The following is a 21,199-nucleotide window of genomic DNA, read 5'->3' on the forward strand; positions in this document are numbered from 1 at the left end:
TTAAAAATTAAAATTATTAATTAAATTAAGATAATATGATAAATTCACATTTTTTCATATTTTAAAAAAATTAAAATTAAAAACAAAATCAGATAATAAGTCATACTTTTATAGAATATAACTACTCATGTTATCTTTTCTTAATTCTAAAAATAAAATAAAAATAAAAAAGAAAACCAATTGGCACATGCATGAGCATGTGCCAAGGGGCTAGTTAAGTTTAAACCAAAACTCCCTAAAGAAAATATATATAGTAAGGTTTATCTTTTGTTTATTTTCATTAGTGAATAATTGTGTAATTTTATAATTTTATAAGAGAAAATGATAATTTATGTAACAAAAAAGAAAAATGTACGTTGGTATTCAACAATAATATTATAAATAAGGCTTAGTTTGGTTGGTTACGTGGCAGCCGGAGGTAATTTAATGGTCATCGCCGATTGTCTAGGTGGCTGCAGTCGCTCTTAAACTAAAATGGGCAAAATAGTTTTTTCCCCTTATAAATTTAAATAGACCCAATTCATTTACCTTTTCTTTCTTTGGTACCATGGCGTTTAAGCCTGGCCCAAAAGCTTGATGCTGAGGCTCTAACCCAAACAAGCTAATGGAGTTTAAAAAAAAAAAACAAGGAGAGAAAGTCAAGGAAATAGTCAAAACCTCAAAACTGAACGTTAGGGTTTTTGGTGGTCGTTTCTCAGAGTTGGAGCAAAGAGGTTAAGGTAAATTTCCTTCTCCTTTTCATGTTCTCAAAATTCCGTGTTTGGATTGGTGTGTTTCCGATGCCCAGGTTTTCAATTGAAGATTGAATTAAGCCTCTCAGCTCCAAAAAAAAAAAAAAAAGCCTCTCAGCTCCCATTTTTAATTTTTTCGTTTGCAGGAACCCTTTATCGTCATGGAAGAACAACACCCAGGTCTCTCTCTCTCTCTCTCTCTCTCTCTCTATGTGCAACAGTTTTCTTATTCTATCTGTGTTTGTGCTTCATGCATATTCAAGCTGATGTTTACTTTTAAGTATTAAAATTCCACTGCTTTAATTGTAATCTCAGTGACAAATTCGAAAAGTCGAAAAAGCAAAGATGGGAACAAAAGCCAGAAAAGCTCCAAGTCTCCAGGTCAGGCGAAAGAGCATAAGGACCAACTGGAAAGACTTAGTGAAAAGGTTAGAACTTCTGTTTTGCCATTTATACAAGTATATGTGATTTTTACTGAGTACATTTGTTTGTTTGTTTTTTTTGGCCATAATTTGTGACGTGTATTCATATTTGTGTATTTTTGGTAATGTTTATATGCATATTCCTATCTGAGTATATAAGAATATGTACTTGAGAATGTAAGTTTGCAGCTTTCATACTTAAGTTAGGATTTGATTTGGTGGGAGGTTGGGTTACATTTCTGAGATATCAATTTCAAAGTTGTTTCATTTGTTTGTTATTCCATAACAACTTTTTGGCTCTGTAGCTATTTTGGTTGAATTGCTTTGGCCCAGATTTTAATTGGATGCGGGATGTAATCTTTAAAGTTTGATGTGTTACCTGCATTTGCCATCTACTAAAGAAACTGTGGTTGGCTGATAACTTCTTGATTTTATGACTTTGTATTTGTGTTTTTTTTATATGCTATTACACTTAAGTAATGAAGTTATTAATGATTCTTAACCTGCAGGACCCAGAGTTCTATGATTTCTTAAAAGAGCATGACCAGGAACTTCTACAATTTAATGATGAGGACATCGATGTGAGTATGCAAAAGTTTCTTTTTAAATTTTAAGTATTACTCAGGGAATGCTACATATGAAATTAAGCCTGTACCTGTTTTACGCAGGAAGATTCAGATACTAACTTGAAAGAAGATGAAACACCAGTAGATGAGGAAATACAAGTGGATGAAGAGACTGGCCGTCATGATGTTGTACAAAAGAAAAAGAAACCATCTAAACAAGTTATAACTAGTGAAATGGTTGATTCCTGGTGCAACTCGATTAGAGAAGATGGGAAGTTGAGTGCTATTCATTCTCTAATGAAAGCTTTCCGCACTGCCTGCCACTATGGTGACGATAAAGAGGATGAGTCTATGTTAGATTTCGGTGTTATGTCTAGCAGTGTCTTTAATAAAGTGATGTTATTTGTACTTAAGGAAATGGATGGAATAATCCGAAAATTGTTGGAGCTCCCTGCTTTTGGTGGGAAGAAGGAGACCATACTAGATGCGATGAACACAAAACGATGGAAGAACTACAACCATTTAGTGAAGTCATATCTTGGAAATGCCTTACATGTCTTGCGTCAAATGACTGACACAGAAATGATATCATTTACTTTACGGCGTCTTCAATACTCTTCCATATTTTTGGCTGCTTTTCCTGTTCTCTTAAGGAAGTACATTAAGGTAAGTGCAGAGATACACATGATTTTATATTCTGTTTGAAATAATTTCTTCTTTGTTGTTATATATTTACACCTCTACTGCCTGTGCTTTGGATATAGCTTGAGGTTGTGGTCACTGCTATCAATACATTCTATATAAATTTCCAATTCCATTATATGTGGGCATGTAGGTTATATTCAGAATAGATATCTGTTATTGGTTTTTACCTCCTAATATTTCTCTTTATAGTATTCTTTTTAATGTTGGTTCAGTGACAACTAAATAATTTGTATTACTTTTCACAGACTGCTGTAGACTTATGGGGTTTAGGGGGAGGTTCCCTCCCTCTTGTCTCCCTTCTGTTTCTAAGAGATTTATGCGTTCGGCTTGGATCTGATTGCTTAGATGAATGCTTTAAGGGGATGTACAAAGCCTATGTCTTGAACTGCCAGTTTATAACTGCAGCAAAATTGCAACATGTCCAATTTCGTGCAAATTGTGTAATCGAACTCTACGGTGTAGACCTTCCCACTGCGTATCAACATGCCTTTGTTTTCATTCGACAATTAGCAATGATTTTGCGGGAAGCACTCAATGCAAAAACTAAGGTATTACAAGCCTTTAGATATTATTGTTTACCCTTTGTTATGTTATTGCATTTCTGTTGCAGCATACATCTTAGTTGGACTTAAGAATGATCATCGTACCAATTTTATTATTCTTATCTGAAAAATTGACTGTTTACATAAGCTGCCTCTATTTACATAAAAACAAAAAGATTTTCTTGGTCACATTGAATAAAAATGCTAGCTTCTGCCTCCATTTTACAAAATTTTAGTTTATATTGCTTTTTTTTATAAAAAAATATATATATAAAAATCTAAGAATTTATTTATTTCAAAACCTAGCAGATGCACTATGTTTCTTGTGTTGTACTTATGCTGTTTTGTGTCTTATAGGAAGCATTCCGAAAGGTGTATGAGTGGAAGTTCATGAACTGCCTTGAGCTCTGGACCGGGGCCATCTCTTCCTACGGCTCAGAAGCCGACTTTAGGCCTGTTGTGTATCCCCTGGCCCAAATAATTTATGGGGTAGCCCGTCTAGTTCCAACTGCTAGATATTTTCCCCTTAGATTGAGGTGTGTTAGAATGCTTAATCGAATTGCTGCTTCGACGGGTACTTTCACACCGGTTTCTATGCTACTTTTGGACATGCTTGAAATGAAAGAACTGAACAGGCCTGCCACGGGCGGCGTTGGCAAAGCTCTTGATTTGCGTACGATACTTAAGGTATACTTGAGTGTCGACATTATTCTCTGCTTCAAACTCAATACTACATTTGTATTGTTTAAGTGGATTATGGATTTTGCTTCTTTTTTTTTTCAGGTTAGCAAGCCAACACTGAAGACCAGAGCATTTCAGGAGGCATGTGTGCTATCTGTTGTTGATGAGCTTGCTGAGCATTTGGCGCAGTGGAGCTATTCTATTGCTTTCCCTGAGTTGTCTTTTATTCCAGCTGTACGATTGCGCAGCTTCTGCAAATCAACCAAGGTTGAGAGGTTCCGGAAAGCAATGAGGGAGCTTATTCGTCAGGTATGTTTTGTCTGCTAATGATTGCATCCTTTAAATATGGGAAAGCCTTTGTGCACATAGCTAATGTTTCAGCTATTCTGTGCCCCAGATTGAGGCTAACTGTCAGTTTACAAATGAAAGGCGTATGTCAATTTCTTTTCTACCAAATGATCCTGCAGCTGCATCTTTCCTGGAGGTATGGACTTTCCATAATTTTTTTTTCTCTCCCTTTGTGAGTTTGCCATCAAACATGTTCTATGTGTTATACTTTGCTACCAGCCAATAATCATAAAGCATGGTGAGACCAGATAGAAGAGTTGCTACTTGCCCCTGCTTTACATGGCTTGATATTGGTGTTTCTTTTTCCATAGTATAATTATAGTCTGAATGGTATGAAAGACAAATAGGTGATGCTAAATCAGCAGCCTGCTGATTACTGCACGGTCAACATAGTTCAACTCATGCTGGTTTGGTGCAGTGTTTGAAAAGTGGTATATTTTTCGTAATCAAAACAACTACTTCTTTCTTGTTAGAACATAGATGTTTCAAACAAACATTTTTGTCATCTGAAAAAGGTCTATCATGATGTAATTTGTTGATAAGCCCATATGAATGGTATTTGTGTTGTAATTCATTGGTCACCCCTTTCTTGAATGCTTTTCCCTTCGTTTCATATAATTTTGATATAATCTTGGAGAAACTGAATTCCTTATATGTTGTCATAGGATGAGAAAAATTCAGGGGTAAGCCCTCTATCGAAGTACGTTTTAACTCTACGCCAAGTAGCGCAACAAAGAAATGATTCATTGTTTGAATCCAGGTCTGAGATCATATTTTCTATTAGGTTCATATTCATGGTATCATCTTTAGTATATCATTTTCTAACGTGCAAATGGGTTCCAGTGTTCTCGTGGGGGAGCATTCATCTGTATTTGGAAGTAAAGTACGGGAAAGTGACGAAGAATATGACCCCAAGGATGAGGAAGGCACTACTGTCTTCAGTTCATCCTGGTTACCAGGAACCGATTCCAAGTATGGTTACAATAATTCTATCTCTCTCTCTCTCTCTCTCTCTCTCGTTTTTCTAATGATTGTTGGTTTTATATTTCTGGTTCAATATTATTGGTTTGCAGGGCAAAACAACCCAAAGATACGAAAAAGAAGAAAAGGAAGAGAAAGACTGAGCACCAGGACCAAGTAGCCATGGATGAAGATATTGTTCAGGACTTGGTGCTCAGTTCTGATGAAGAAGATGGGTCTTTAAGCAACACCTTCTTGGCTGAGGAAGATGAAGAGGTGAAACCAGCGCCTTCAAAACTGGAAAGCAAGAAGCATAAACACTCTACAAATACATCAAAGAAGAATGTAAAATCTCAAGCAAAAAGATCAAAGAAGAGAAAGAAGGCGAATGGAGATAAATCTCTTAAAGCCTAGGCCTAATCGGATGCAGTTAGGAATGGGGGCAGGAGGCAAATGGCGGAAAGTCATCTGCGAGAGAGTTCCTACGTCTTGCTCCCACAGCATGCTTCAAGGCAGCAACAATGAAAGTTACAGACATCTTCCTCACCTATGGCAAAAAAAAACAGAAGGGTTCAGAAAGCATTTCAAAAAGACATTCGCACAGAGACCCAAGTATCCATTGTGATGTCAGATAGTCTACCTTGTTTTGTCAAATCCTTTTTCATTCAACAGTAATTATGATAATTGTACTTTAAACAGCTCGTGCAGAGTGGTCTTCATTCTGGATCCTGAAAACCATTTTTGTCAATTCATTTTGTTCAATGTGAAGAGATCCATTTTGCGCTTTGTTGTTGGTTTTGCTGCCCAACTCCAAGAGTCTCCTTATGTAGTTAACATGGGTCTATTATACTTAAATATTTGTTACACAAAAGTATTCGTACTTATTAGCACTTCATTTTAGGGTTTCATTCCTAATTTCCACGACAAATTTATTGGATACCAAACACACGCACCTCAAGGCCTAGTCCTTATACCTTGAACGCCAAGCCTGGCCCTAAACTCTAGAACTAGAACCAAGACAGCAAATTTTATTGGAGCTTCTATAATGAGGCGGCTATGTTGAGGGGTGTGTTGAAGAGTTCAATCTAACTATCCAATAATAGTTCTGCAATTGATCGGATGACGATTGAGGACTCCCTCATTATAACCTCCTATTACAGCCTCCAAACCCAAAGCCTTCTGCCCGAACTTCGTTTACCATATCGTAGGCCCTAAACTCAACACAAATTGTGGTTTTTATTAAAATACTACAATATATTTCCTTTATTTTCTTTTGAGGACCTTTTCTATTAAGATGAGCAATAATGCACTAAACACACACATTACATAGATGCAAAGACTCAAACCTATAACCTTTCTTGGAGGAACAATTGCTCCAAACCACAACACTAGTGAGTCCTTTGCACCATTTTTTTCTTTTAAAAAAGGTAGAACTTGTAAAACATGACACGAATAAACGTTGACAAATAATAATTTTGAATAGATACTATAACTTAGGAGAACTTTCCAGTAATTATTAATTGCACAACTTTCTCTTGCACAAATTTGGAAAGGTGCGTTCTCTATCTAAACAAGATGCTAGCTCAGTTGGTTGAGTTTTTTGGCCTCAAATCATGTAGGTAGAGGTTTGAAATCCTCAAGTACCAAAGAATGTTAGTATACAAAATCCCCCTCCCTCAATCGCTTGTACTGAAAAAACAAAAAAACAAGACGCTCCTTCCATAATAAGAGAGGGGAGTAGTTTCTTTGTTATTTTGTCTACATTTTTCGTAACTGTTTTTCTGTACAAAGCTTGTACTTTCGAGTTATACGACAAGTGGCAATATTACTTTCCTCATAAAATTTGACACCTTCACAAATAAACAACCAAAGAGATTCAAATTTTCGTCCATAGGACTTTGAACGTGGAATACCACTAAACTAAATTATGTGTTTGGATTTCATATTTGAATATGGGATTTCACAAACCAAGTAAAAACGTAGTGTTTTTTTTTTTTTGGGTTGCCAGAAGTAAAAGAAAAGTACTTATTATTCCATGTTTTATTAAACACAAATACCAGTTAAATTACGATATATCATCGTTTCTAATTTTGACCCAAAAAAAAAACCGTTTCTGATCTTTCCTTATTTTACAACGGAGTTCAAAGAGTGAATAAGTCAATTTCCTTTTCTTTTTTTGCCTCAATTTATCATACAATCGTAGCACCTTCAACAAATTTGCCTTTCTATGTGGTGGCTTGAACTTCGTTAATTTACTTCTTTTTTTCTTTTCTTTTTTAAGTGAATGTTAAGGAAAATTGGGGTGATTCCAGAAGTTTATATACGAGACTGTTAATATATATATATATATATATATATATATTCTCTGTGTGTGTATATATGTAAATATAAAGGAAATTAAGGATGAGGAATAGTTAGTGAAGGATGGGACTGAAAAATAACGCGAATTATGGTTGGATTATTAAAATATATATATATATATATATATGAAACATTAAAAAATGTATGTGGATAATACATATGGTTTTAAAAAATATGTGTGTGTGTGTGTGTTTTTTCGGTATAATTGAGAAGTGTATGAGAAACAAAAATGTTTTTTCGTTGAAAAATACGCACGCCAAATGTTCTACGGCACCAGTTACTAAATAGGCAATGAGGTGACGGGTGACATTAAGCTTAAGCGTATGTGAACCTGCAGTAGGTTCATCATATGATGAAGATGCAGAGTATGGTCCAGCTCTTTTACCATATATAACAAATAAAAATATAAAAGTCCAAATAATACAGAAATTATCTTTTTATAGCATACCAACCCCTCTCTCTCACACACACACATATATATATAGGGGTTGAGGCATGCCAGCCCAAAAGTTATGAGGCATAGTAGTACGGACAAACCCCCGTTATAAGGTTACCAAAACAGAAGAAAATTGTTGGATATGTTGTGTTGTAAAGCCTTAAATATACCCTAATCCTGGTCCTGGAGCGTTATTCAAACCATTTGATTGGATTTTATTCAAATTTCCAAGTCCATTTTATCCTGCAACTCTATATAAAATATAAAAATATAAAAAATCTAAATTCTAGTCATATATGCAAAGTATTGAGCTTGATATATGTTTACACTTCTGTGTGTGAAGCTTACTGCTGTTCACAGATCAAAAAGAAAGAAAAAAAGAAGAAGCATATAAATATTTTTGTTGGTATTGAATTCATGTATAAACAATTTTCCGTAAGATTTTTTATTGGACATTCCATAAAAGACCATCCCTTTTCCTTCTGGGACGACTTCTATAAATTTGGCATTTCATTCCCCTTCCAAGCACATTCACAGCCTCCAACTCTTATACCAAACACCATTTTGCATCACTAGATTTCTACTCTCCTGCCCTGTAAGTCTCTCCTTTTTCTTCCATTTTTTTTCTCTCTCATCACCCGTTTGATGTGCAAATGTGTGTCTGTTTGTGTATACAGTAGCTATGTGACTGATCGATGTTGAGAGTCGAAAAGGGGGAGATCAATATTTGCTCATGATCAACCCTCTCTCTCTCTCTCTCTCTCTCTCTCTCTCTCTCTCTCTCTCTCTATTTTGCATGAAAGATCTATATATCTATAGCTGTGGCGTTTAAAGGGAAGGGTTGTAGATCTTTCATACATCAAAACAGATCAAAAAGGGAAAAAATGGGAGATCCATTTATTTTTTATCTTGATCATGATATTTTGTTGTTGTCAAAATTATAGATTTTTAATTATCTGTATAAATATTAAGTTAAATATGTATGGATCGGATATTTTGGTTCATTTGTATAATATATATATATAAAAGATTTATGTGTATATATGTTAGGGGATTTTCATGATCTATTATGTATATATGCAACAGGGACACACGTTTGGTGCCTTTCAACACTTTTGATATTGATCGCTTTTATCCGATCTTGTCCCAAATTAAAAAATTATATATATATCAATTATTCTCTTATCCGAATGTCTGCACGTAATTATCGTGTGAATATCATAGTAAACAAGGAGGAAAGCAATGAGGGATAGTGAAAAAATACATGATGTCCGCACAATAATAACATCCAGAGTCCGCATAGGAAAATTTATGTATATATATATATATATATTTGTGATACATTCGTGCATAACATTTACATGTACCTCTATGTTTCTCCCTGTTATTAGGAGTTTTTAGATATATATATATATTAATGTACTTATGAATATGAATGTATATACAGCTTTGTACTGACGTGTATATAGATTCAAAATAACATACCTAATAAAAGGACTAAAGTTCAAATATATGCACGTTTATATCTTGGTTTAGAATCAAAGGTAACACTACTAGTGATGTTCTTGTCTAATCTGATTCTGATCTCACACATTCTCACACCCTAGATAGATATGCAGTCTTAATGATGTTCTTTTGGTATCTACTCATGGAAAGTGTTGTCCCTTTCTAGTCTGTGTGTGTATGTGTGTATGTGTGTCAGCCTTCCAGATCATTCTCTGTTTTTGCGCCATCATGTCTTTCAGTTTCAACTTTCATGCATGACTGGATAGAGCTCTCTCTCTCTCTCTCTCTCTCTCTCTCTCTCTCTCCATGGGCTTACTTATATTAAAAGATCTAACTTTGATATGATACGATCGATTTCCAGAGAAAACATATGGATCCCAAAGGTGTTCAAAATGGTTTCGAAATGACCAACTTTGATCAACATGAAGCCAATCTGGGAGGTACGGATTGTTTGGTGGACCTCACCCTGAGGCTAGGAATACCATCTTCCGACAAAAACAACGATCAACAATCCCATACTGCACATGGTTCTTCTACCTCTCAGGTATTTTCCTAACCTTTTTCCCTATATATATGTGTGCTAGTTTTTGGGTTTATTTTACTATCTATCATGGATCAGGTTTTTTATACAGTTCGAGGAGTGCTATTTGCATTTTCATTTACCACCCGTACTAGAGAGTGACAATAACTACCGCTACCCGGTTTTAATTATTACTAAATATATTGGTCAAATAGTGTATAATAAATATAATGACAATACCTTTTGTGTTAAATTTGTCGCTGTCACTTAAAATGTTTCGTAAACACATTATAAACATTAGTATTATTTTTTAGTGCAACAATTATTAGAGTGGCACGCTATTGCATCTGGGTCACAAAATATAAGTTTCATAAACTACCTCTTAAACCCTAATGTTAATCTTTTTAGTTTTGATAGCCACCGCTAATTAAAAGGTCTAATATTCCTAAAGTACCCCTAAAACCCTAAATGTTCGCCTTTTTTATTTGGAAAGCCGCCGCGGGGTGGGTGCAAAACCTCACTGGCTGTCCTCCGAGAGGCGAACGCCGCTGTCAATGCTTAAGGAAATGAAACCACCAAATTTAGTCTTATACCTGGAGATCTAATTCATGTAAAAATACTTGGATCAAATATCACCAAGTTCGAACATTCTTCTCTCTCTTGTTGTTTGTGTATTCCGAGTGCTCATCTCTCTAGCAAAAACAAGCAAGTCGTGGAGACTCGAGGTCTACGGCAGATGCCATAAATCTTTGTGATGTTACTGGTTTTTATTTTTTTTTTTTTTCATTTTCTCTTTTTCCATCTAAGTTGCATATAATTATCTCATACAAATTTGACAGAATTTTTTGTTGTTTTAGCTAGTCAATTATTTCAGCTGTAAAATGAAATGTACGTATATATGTTACCTACGTACCCATTAATAAATGTTCATTATAGAGAAGCCATGCAATTATGATTGCTAATGATGATGATGATTATTACTTCTATTTTAATTTTTAATATTATTATCTTCTAAATTAATGTACAATAGCCATGTGTAATTTTTGGTCTGTGATATTTCAAAGTGATGATTAATTTGTTTTACACATACAAATTATTTGGCAGGCCGTCGATAGGTATAGCCTCAACAATCTCAACGTTAATGGACACAGGCAATATGAATTTCCTGCTCCGCCGGAGTTGAAGAATTACTGCATAATAAACATATCCAACAGAAGAGGAAAAACTGGTGGCTCGAGAAAGAGGAAGACTACTGGACGCCGTCCAGCTAAAGTTGGTGATATCGATAAAACCTGCACCAACTATAACTGTCGTGTTACCGAATCTCCCATGTGGCGTACTGGTCCCCTTGGCCCCAAGGTAAGCTTTACACAAAATCAAACAATCAAGTTCATTTTTTTGTTATTAGCCTATAAATCCGAATCATTGATCAAAAAGGTGTACGTAAATTGAATAGGTATATATATCCCACCTGTATTAGAGAGATGATATACAAGTTGGTCTCTAACGATGGTCTCCCTATCATTTTTCATAGATATAAGACACTTGTTGTTGTGGAACTTAATAATTGGATGTTTTTATTTTTGCAGAGTCTTTGCAATCGGTGTGGGATCAGGTTCCGAAAGATAAAGCAAAAGGAAGAAACAGAGCAGCAGGCTGCGGGAGCAGCTTTCAAACAGCTTCATGCGGTCTCCAAGCTTTAGTAATCTGGATTTAGGTCTAGAGTGGATGCTTATTCCCAAGCCCTAAACTGTTTAAGCTTTAATAAGTTGGGTTTGTGATTCTTATAAGTTTGTGATGACTTTATTAAGTTTCTTCTATCTTCTATTTTGGGACGACAATATATTAGCCATGGATAATGTTGGCTTTTTTAAGTATGGTTATTTATTTGGATTTATGTTTTCTCTGTCTTCTATTTGCTCATATCATTTATCTTTTACATATATATATAATGCTAAAAGAAACTAGGTTTCCTAATAAATTGATAGGAACCCTAGATCATAGATCTTAAAATCTTAACAAGTTGACTTGCATGAAATTAACCTCAACAAAAGCCTAGAAGGATTTGGATTCATTTAGTGTATGAGTTCTTTTCGTTGAATGAAAACCTAGTTACTAATAAGTTTAAATTTCTCAAGAATATATAAGGAAATAATCGCCATAGGGTTTGAATTTTCGACCCACAAAACTAAAACTCATAGAATTGGATTGTGCTGAGTCATATATCTACTACATTTTAGTTTTATTTAAGAATTAGGACTTAATGCAAAGACCCACTAGTGTAGTGATTTGGAGTAATTGTTCCCCCATGTAAGATCCTGGATTTGAGTCATAGCATCTGTCTTGTGTGTGAATTTAATATATTATCGCTCATCTCAACAGCAAAGGTTCTCAAAAAAATAAAAAATTAAGACTTGACTTTCTTTTGCTTATATTTCTACTTTAGAGTTGTGATTAAGATTAGGGCCAATTAACCAAATAATAATAAGATCTGTACCAATCCACCACAACCATGCGCTTCCATACTGTTGGAGCAGATGGCCTCGTGACCTAGGGGCTCACTATCAATTTGAGTTCAATTTTGTTTAATCCATTTCCCCAATTGCATTTCATTTCATGGGTCTCTTATTCTTAGTAAGCTAGTTGAACAGAACAGGGTCGAATGGCCCAATCTTATTATTGTACGGCAATGGCTCACTTGACTGCAAGTTATAAAGCATGAAAGAACGATAAAATGAAAAACTAGAATAACAACTCTCTAACATCTCTTTTTACTTTTTCTTTTTTAATCTGATGAAAACAAAATTAACACAATAAAGCAACCAAGAATAGCATTTCCCACTTCACATGCTACTGGCAACTTATGCTTAATCGCTAGATTAGTTCAACCAAGAAACCTCAGAGCGATCCCACAAGACAAAAGTGGCAAGGTAGAGATCAAATATGGCAAGCTACTATAAAAATTTCCAAATATTAAAACCCTAGAAAACTAAGGAAACTGCACTCTTGGAAAATTCAACGAACACAAGAATTAATGCTGTAATAAGCGTATCCTACGAGAGAATGGTAAGAGGGCATGAGAGAGAGAGAGAGAGAGGTATTGAAAGAAATCACATCCCCTGCCTGCGCAATTCTTCTGGTCCATGTGCAAAGTGGCACCTATCCCCAAACGTGCATGTGCCTTTAGTAAAGTTCTCACAAAGCTTAGTCTTGAAGTTGCTAGCTGGCGCTGAGGCTGCCATACCAGGGTTGTTCCTCATGTGAGGTCCAGCAGCTGAGCTCACGTTCACAATAAGCTCACGAACCATGGCACTAGCATCTTTAATTTGATCAAAGGTACCCTCGAGCTCAATGTTTCTTCAGCTTGGGATCTGACTCATGCTCCCTTATAGAAAGCTTTGCCCCAGTCACACGACATATTTGCTTTGAGTTCACCCCATTTTTCCCAATTATGGCTCCAGCAAGTGAAGCATCAACGCTGATCTTAGCTGTGGCAGTGGCTCCAAATCTCGCTGCAGCTCCATGAGTTTGCGGGGGAGGCTCCATCCGACCCCCTCCCATCCTGCCTGGATATCCTCCCCCACCACGAGGATCTTCATAGGATTGAGCAGTGGGCCTCCCAAGCTCCCACTCACCATGCGCAAAATGGCATTTATCCCCAAACTTGCAACCTTCAACTGTGTTGTACTTATTACACAACCGGGTCTTGACAGATGGAGGAGAAGAACCATCTGGAAATGATGGAGGGGCTGCTGAGTTTCTAGGAGGAGGAGGAAGAGTTGGGTTGCTACCAGTCATCTGAGACACCGCTTTGATGCCGCCAGGAACATAATGCAAGAAGTGACATCCCTCACCAAAAGGGCACCCAGAAGTGCTGTATAGAAACAAAACAAAAACTTCTGAGCACAAATATGACAGAAAATTACAGGGAATCTGACAAACAAGCATACAGATCAGAAATGGGGTAAAGAGCACGTATTATATATAAACTCAGCTGAGACAAGGCTGTGTAGCACATATAGGAAAAAGGAAACCGAAACTTAGAATAAATTCTTCACCAGAATCACTGCCCCAAAACAAAACAAAAAAGCCAATTGGTTTCTCTTATGAAATGTATGAAAAATCCTAAAAAGTCTGGAACTATGTATATTTTTTAACTTTAGCCAACTCAGGCAAGAAATGCTTCATTAGCAATGGAAGAGATGTTCTTTTAGAAGGTGAACACAAGGCCAAACTTCTATTAGCCAACTACTTCACCACCACTCTTACCTCATACTGAAATGAAAAAGAAATAAAGCATCAAAAGAGAAGCTTCTACGAGTGAAGTCTGAGATTGGAAAGGTAGCATAATTCACAACAAGATCTCTCTCTTACAATATAAAGATACCAACATGACTTAGACCTCATCCTAAACAAACCTTAGGACAAATTCAGTGAATGAAATACAGAAGGAAAAAAACTTTTCGAAAGAGATCAAGGAACAGTGACGGTTTAAATAGAAGCTTTACGTCCCACACAGTTTAACAAAATGCAAGTGGAGTCCCCATAGTTTTGAAAGAGATGACTTAGACTTCATAATGAATCAGAATTCTCAATTCAACTTGCTTTTTTTTCATAGTCCGAACATAAAATAACCTGTCTTAAAACTTAGCGACCAATTGCTTTGATTTCAGTTGCAAAGAATATAAAAGAAGCTAAATATAAACACCATATAAAGGAAACTTCTGCATCCCATACAACCACATTAAATTACATAGGATCCAGTACGTATTTAATCGAGCTGTTGTCATTCAACCATATCTGTTCAGTCTTTGTTATCATGATTAGAACAGAGAGTTCAACCTGTATCACAGCTTTGACCGCCCATTTCATTAGTCCAAATTGCAAATATTTTATTCACAAAAACTGGATAACAAACTCTTTCTTGAATTTATATAAATTATCAATATGCAAAATTACATTTAGAGTATTCATTTTAGATAGGTTAAGATTAGAACCTGAAAAACTTTGTGCATGGCTTCGATTTGCTTCCTATACCAGTTGTAAAGGACTCCATTTCTGTTGCAGAACATTAATTAATTTCCCTCAGTTATGCTTACAGTGGGTTATTAATCCTCAAAACTTTAACAATATTCAACATGACGTTACCATTTTTATCACTAATAAAAGATATATAAAACACCAATTCCATTGAAGAATCCAAATAGTCGAAGAACAACCCTCTTATACTGTTGATTAGAGAAAGACCTCTAAACCCTGTACTATTTAATCCAACATAGAGGGAAAAACAAAACTTAAATCATATTTTAAAATTATGGTTTTCAATATATTACTTTCAAGAAAAAAGTTGAAGTTTCCATTCTCACAGGAAGGTTAAGAGAACTTAGGATTCTCCATTTCCTTCTCTCCTCACCAGTCATTAGAAAATAATCATTTAAAGCAGTGGATACTATCTCTCACTTATCTACATACATGGGTTTTTTTTTTTTAAAAAAAAAGTTATAACAAACTCCAAACGGAATAAACATATCCTGCAAACACTCAATAGCTAACTCTGAATTGCACTCCATCTACACAGCAAAGAATTTTTATGAAGGCACAAAGGAGCACAAACCTTTTAAGAAACTTTATAATCACCAGTATGCAAACAGAGATGAACACCTAAATGAGATAGCAGCAAAAAACAAAATTTCCTTTCGTTTTCAAGTTTGGAGTGACGAAAAGAAATAGAACATCATGTTAAATCTAGCTCCACTACAAAGAACGCTAATGCCTTTAATGTGCATTTCACGCAGAAAAAACTAGCAATAAACTTAGCTTCCCAAGTGCCCAATTGATTAATTTAAAAAAATAAAAATAAAAATCACTGATTAAGCTTCGTTTTCTTAAATTTTCCGTACCAAACTAACCTGAGCTACAAATTCAATACTTTTTAAACTTGAGCTAAAAATTCAATGCTTTTTAAATACTTTTCCTTCATTCTATTAATCCAGGAAGCTTAACACTTGAGATTCAAACTGTCTTAAACGTTTTCCACACTTAATTTAAGATTTTCATCAAATTAATTTCTTCTTCCACTTCCTAAAGTACTCCAACCAAGTAAAAAGCAAAGCTAAATGCACAAAAGCAGAACAAGCACCAACCCTAGCTTCAATGCATAAAACTTACACATACATATGTCATACATGTCTGCGCGTGGTACAACAATATAAAAAAACAAAACAAAACAGGTGAGCCTGGTTGAAAGTAATGTGAAGACGAACCTGGCTTGGATTTCTTGAAGCCGCCATTGCCATTAAAGGAGGCAGCTTCGGGCCTGCCTCTCTTGCGCCCACCTCCAAAGTCCATTACAGCACAAGGAGAGAGAAGCGTGCGAGGCAGAAACCACGAAGAAGTAAAAGAACCAAAAAAATAAAAAAAACCTAGGAGATAGAAGGAGAGGGAGAAAGAGGAGGAGAGATTGAACTGTCTAGGGTTCGCGAAAGAGGGGAAAGGGAAGGGCGGACTTGAAATTGCAATTTAAATGGGGTTGATAAATATATATTTTTTTTAAATAGACAGATTTTTTTTGGCAATTATCTTACTACGACGACTGTGGTCTGTCATATGTGAGACGGTGATAGAGGGGTTGGGGGTCACGTGCGCCCCGTGTGACGTTATCGTTTAATCATCTTTTGTTGGGAATCCGAATCCGAATCCGAATCCGAATCTCGGATGATGAGATGGGATGCGTGTACGGCTTCCAATTATTGGATCGGGCTACCAATTTCATTTAATGGGCTCATAATAAAATTCATGGGCTTCTAAATTAATGAGACTGGAAATTCGAAAAAATAATTTAAAAAAAATAGTATAGACCTCCATAAATTTGGGATAGTTGATTTGAAAGGAGTCTACGATCTAAAACAGGGGAGTAATTATAGTGTATTATAGGAGTATGATGACGTGGTATAACTAATTCACTTATATTATAATACGTATATAAATTATACTGGCGTGGTGTATTCCAGTCATACAATAATTTCTCATGCAAGCGATTACAATTGCTTATATTATTTTGTTATTCTTTTTTATTATAGTTGTCATGGGGGTAATATGTTCAATAACATGTCTCAAAGAGCCGGAGGCTGGGCATGGAGCCAAGGACAAGCAGGCAAAATGACGTGAAGACTTCTATTTTCCTCATGAATGAAAATTTCTTGAATCCGCCATCGTGTGGTGGCAAAGATATGTAAAAATAACATATCAACAAAGTAATTCTTAAAGTGTAATAATAGATGGTGAACTTTCACTAGTTTTTTCATTTCCTTCCCATACGGCAACTTAAGGCAAGCTTTGCTAATTAATGTGACATTCCAGAAGCTTTCTCATACTCTCTGCTTTCAGGCATTAGCTTGAGAGTCACGTCTAGGTAGCTAGCACCATATTCATATCCTATGGCTAGGGTGATAGTAGAAAGTAGGAGATGGACAGTTAAAATTGGTGCTACCACAGGAGTCCTAGCCTAAGCTAAGCTTATGGTGTTGGCAATGGTGTCACTGCGTCCAAATTCACAGTAGTATTTAGCGTATGTCCACAGATCTATCTATCAACTTCATATATATAATCACTCTCTCCATTACAGGGCTCTTATTATAGCCAGAAATTAAGACAACCATATTAATATGTGACAGTAGTGTCACATCATCTCTATACATAAGAAAAGAGAACGATAGAATTTTCACAAAGTCTTAATCTTTATAGTTCAGTTTTCCAGAAGATGACCCTTTTATCTTGTCAGTACAGGATCCAATGCAGAAGTTCCCCACTTTATGTGAAAACACAGATAAACATGGGAGAAGCCAGCTACAATATTATATATGTCCGTATAGAATTCTCTAGCGGACTGTTGGTATGCATAGATAAGATGTCGATATCTTTATCGCCAACAAAACGTATCGACATGTTATCATTTCCTGACACTCAACGTGAGTTTTTTTTTTTTTTTTTTTGTGGGTTTTTCAGGTCCCACGTGTGGTTGACTCTAACTATGAAACCTCAACTTTGGTAAGACAGGCTGTGTGGTGAGGTCTAGTCTTCCAAAAGGATAATTTGTCCTATTGCTTCACTTCACATACAAAATATCATTATACAACGTTTTTAATACATGCGTACATGTTTTGGTCCATTTTCATAGTGCTCACTTAGCAGTATCACTGCAGAGCAGACATATATGAATCATGCATCCTGAGAATTACCATTTTCATGATGACCAATCTGTGAGTTCGATCACTTTCCTCCCTAGAAGGAATCCAAAGCTGCAATCACTTTCCAAGAATTCAGAAGCAGTACATGGCAATATTATCCACCAATTCCATTAGCTCTACCAAAATGTTTGAAACTTACAACGCAAGCCAAAGCTGCCAGTCTAAACAAACTTATTTATTACTTAACCTTCTTAACTTGACAAAAGCATGTTACACTATTTAGGAAAGCAATCATTTCTCTTCTGCAATATATAAGAGGTCATGCTCTCTCCTCTTCTGCAGTACACAAAGATTATTTCTTAAACTTATGCCAAGTACTAATTAAGATGCCTAAACTCTTCTGAGCACCACATCTTGTTCAGTTTCAATGATCTGAATTTCCTTCTCAGAGCCCTCAAGGTTAATGGACTTGTACCACTTAGCACAAAACACGTAAATCACAAAGTCGAAAGCTGTTAATGCTGCAATTAGGAAGTAGAATCTGTCCAAGTGACCTCTGTTCAGATCATCTGGGATCCAACCAGGGTCTTTACCTCTAGCTGTAATTCCCATTACCATGTTAACCAGAAAGCTGCTCGCGTAATTCCCAAGCGACATTGAAGCCATGCAGAGTGAACTTCCGAAGCTTTTTATCCCATCGGGGGCTTGTCCATTGAAGAATTCAAGTTGACCAACGTACATAAAAACCTCAGAAGCACCAACAAGAACATACTGTGGAATTTGCCAAAATATGTTCAGAGAGCTTATTTTCTCACCAGGCAGCACATGCTTGAGCCTTGCAATCTCTGTGGCACCAGCTGCGACCATTGCCAGCATGCCAATAACGAGCCCTATCCCCATGCGCTTAAGCTCGGATATCCCTTTGGTGTTCCCACTCAGCTTTCCAGCTAAAGGCACAAGCACTTGGCGATAAATTCCAGTGCAGATGAGGACACTGCATATATCAAAAGCAGACATGCTAGCAGCTGGGAGGTGAAAATTTCCAAAGTTGGATTTCATCACATCCCCTTGCTCTACAAAAAGGGAAGCCATTTGTGTGAAGACCACAGAGTAAATTATAGTGCAAAGCCAAATGGGTAGCATTTTCAGGACGCATTTGGCTTCCTCGACTTGAGTTACGGTGCAGAGCCTCCATGGATTCTTAGGGCCACACAGATCATCCTCAGTGATTGTTGCTGCCTTGTCCAAAAACCTGATCAAATTAAGAACCAATTTAGTTTAAGTACTTTAGACAAGTGCTATGTGGATCTCGAAAATTTCTATATGTTGTCTTATTTATTTACTATGTATTGAGTAATTTGTAGTACATGGTACGATTTAAAAGACTGTTTACTGTAAAGTTTGTACAGATGAAAAGTCTGATACTTACTCAATCTCATTGCTGTGGTAAATCTTTCTACTCCCTTTGATTGCAGAGTCTGGTCCTTCCACCTCATACAGGTCATCCGAGTTTACTGGAACAATATCCCATTTCCTAGCTGCAGCGACGAATACCTGAGCGACACGTGGCAAAGGGTTGCCACATGGTTTTAGGTACCTATACCCTGGTGTCCCTAACAAAAAGGACAAAAGGGCTATGATAGCAGACCCCAATGACACCACAAACCCCAGAGTCCATTTGCCAGTATCCTCATAATAGACCAATATGGTGTTTGAGAAAAGAGACCCAACATTGAGTGCAAAGTAGAAATAGCAAAAGAAAACTGCTTTTGAAGCTCCCTCTTTAGGATTTGCCTCATCAAATTGGTCAGCTCCAAAGGTTGCTATAGTTGGCTGGTACCCGCCATATCCAAATGCAACCAAATATATGGACAAGTAAAAGATAGCGACACCTACTGGGGATGCAGGCATGCACACTATTTCTCCATCACCACAACCAGAAGGGTGGAACAAGAAGAGCCAAGATGAAAGAGACAACAGCACCAAGCCCTGATATTTAATTTAAGGCAACATCAATTTTCATTCACTTCAAAGAATATATATACTTTACAATAAAAAATAATAAAAAATTAATTACCACTACGAAGATGAGCTGAAAGATTGCGCAGGTTAAGTAACGACCCCAGTACGAATCACTGAGAAATGCACCAATTAAGGAGCACAAATAAACAGTTCCAGTCCACTTGCTGACACTGTTGGCGGCAACGGCATTCTCTTGATCAAGAACTCTGGTTAAAAACAAAACCAAGTTCACACCAACACCAAAGAAAGCTAGAGTTGCTAGCCCTTGATTCACTGCAAAAGACAAGACCAACAAGAACATCATAAATATACTAAAAGAATGAAAATAAGAAAGTGATTATCATTCATTATGGGTACCTAGTAAGAGGCTTGCAAATTTCCACCCTCCTGTGCTCTTTCTAATAAGGGATGCCTTACTTTTACCAGCTATCGCCTTCTGTTCGACTTCATATAAGTTTCGGTTCGCAGTTTCTGATTCTCCGGTGCATCTGTTGTCTTCTCTCACCTGCTGCTAGTTTTTTTTTTTGGTGGATCAAGATGAAAATAATAAGTAACTATTTCTGATTCATGGATGCTATATATTACGGTTTGCAGATCAATCAAAAGCCATCTAACGACTTTACAGAATCATCATCATCTGAAACAACATATTTCACTTGATTTCAGTACTTCACTGACCTTTTGCGCAGCCTCGTTAGTAAAGTTGAGTAAATCCACAGAACTAGCCATTGAAGGTTCCTTCTGCAAAATATATATCAAGGGAAATGAGAGAGAGTTGAATCAGAATAAACAAATTTGCTAGCATGTTGGAACTGTTGAAACCATATATATATATATATATATATATATTATGTATCAGTCTAAGCCATAGATAACTGATAAAGAAAGCAACAAGAACTTACTTCAAAGGTAATGAGGTTGAAGAAGTATTAAGATGGAATAGTTATAGAAATGGAACCAATTGAAGAAAATATGACAAGAGTTGGTTGTGAGAGTTCAATATATATATAGCTAGGGGAGAGTAATGGGGGGGAAATTAATAGTCAAACTTACTTTATACTTGTTATCAAACAAATTTACAAGATAAAAACTGAAAAGAAAAATATTGGTGGTATAGGGAGAAGGAGAGGTCAGCTTAGAAGAGTCTGTGCCACAAACTAGGTCGTTTCTTCCATGAATGGCATTTGATTGCCCCTGTGAAAATGTCCTATTG

General features: G+C 36.2%; 4 protein-coding genes across 5 annotated transcripts; 2 read left to right on the top strand and 2 right to left on the bottom strand.

The window, feature by feature from the left end:
- Nucleotides 1-560: 560 nt before the first annotated feature.
- LOC103341845 (Noc2p family) lies at nucleotides 561-5,741 on the top strand. 2 transcript variants are annotated; one of them, XM_008245399.3, is made up of 12 exons: nucleotides 561-719; nucleotides 878-911; nucleotides 1,047-1,159; nucleotides 1,663-1,734; nucleotides 1,822-2,385; nucleotides 2,670-2,972; nucleotides 3,324-3,653; nucleotides 3,750-3,956; nucleotides 4,045-4,131; nucleotides 4,661-4,755; nucleotides 4,839-4,967; nucleotides 5,069-5,741. In XM_008245399.3, the coding sequence occupies exons 2-12, from the start codon at nucleotides 893-895 to the stop codon at nucleotides 5,367-5,369; spliced, it is 2,220 nt and encodes a 739-aa protein (XP_008243621.2). In that variant the 5' UTR covers nucleotides 561-719; nucleotides 878-892; the 3' UTR covers nucleotides 5,370-5,741. The 2 variants fall into 2 exon arrangements, with proteins under 2 accessions (XP_008243621.2, XP_088909927.1); XM_089053801.1 differs by having other exon boundaries at nucleotides 575-712; nucleotides 869-911; nucleotides 5,069-5,723.
- Nucleotides 5,742-9,628: 3,887 nt separating this feature from the next.
- LOC103341920 (GATA transcription factor 18) lies at nucleotides 9,629-11,481 on the top strand. The gene is made up of 3 exons (XM_008245465.2): nucleotides 9,629-9,802; nucleotides 10,883-11,137; nucleotides 11,368-11,481. Exons 1-3 carry the CDS (start codon nucleotides 9,629-9,631, stop codon nucleotides 11,479-11,481), a joined length of 543 nt encoding a protein of 180 aa, XP_008243687.1.
- A 1,045-nt stretch (nucleotides 11,482-12,526) lies between these two features.
- On the bottom strand, nucleotides 12,527-16,305 carry LOC103341844 (zinc finger CCCH domain-containing protein 14-like). Its single transcript, XM_008245398.3, is given in 4 exon segments — nucleotides 12,527-13,134; nucleotides 13,136-13,652; nucleotides 14,776-14,836; nucleotides 16,042-16,305. Coding segments are annotated over 4 exon segments (909 nt in total). The 5' UTR covers nucleotides 16,127-16,305; the 3' UTR covers nucleotides 12,527-12,888.
- Nucleotides 16,306-18,106: 1,801 nt separating this feature from the next.
- LOC103341843 (protein NRT1/ PTR FAMILY 7.1-like) lies at nucleotides 18,107-20,981 on the bottom strand. Its single transcript, XM_008245397.2, has 6 exons — nucleotides 20,889-20,981; nucleotides 20,665-20,727; nucleotides 20,344-20,494; nucleotides 20,042-20,259; nucleotides 19,394-19,953; nucleotides 18,107-19,216 (listed from the first exon to the last, which is right to left on the bottom strand). Exons 2-6 carry the CDS (start codon nucleotides 20,713-20,715, stop codon nucleotides 18,355-18,357), a joined length of 1,842 nt encoding a protein of 613 aa, XP_008243619.2. The 5' UTR covers nucleotides 20,716-20,727; nucleotides 20,889-20,981; the 3' UTR covers nucleotides 18,107-18,354.
- Nucleotides 20,982-21,199: the final 218 nt, after the last annotated feature.

The sequence above is a fragment of the Prunus mume genome, linkage group LG1 (genome assembly GCF_029339155.1).
Source record: "Prunus mume cultivar Tortuosa linkage group LG1, ASM2933915v1, whole genome shotgun sequence".
In the NCBI taxonomy this organism is placed as follows: domain Eukaryota; kingdom Viridiplantae; phylum Streptophyta; class Magnoliopsida; order Rosales; family Rosaceae; genus Prunus; species Prunus mume.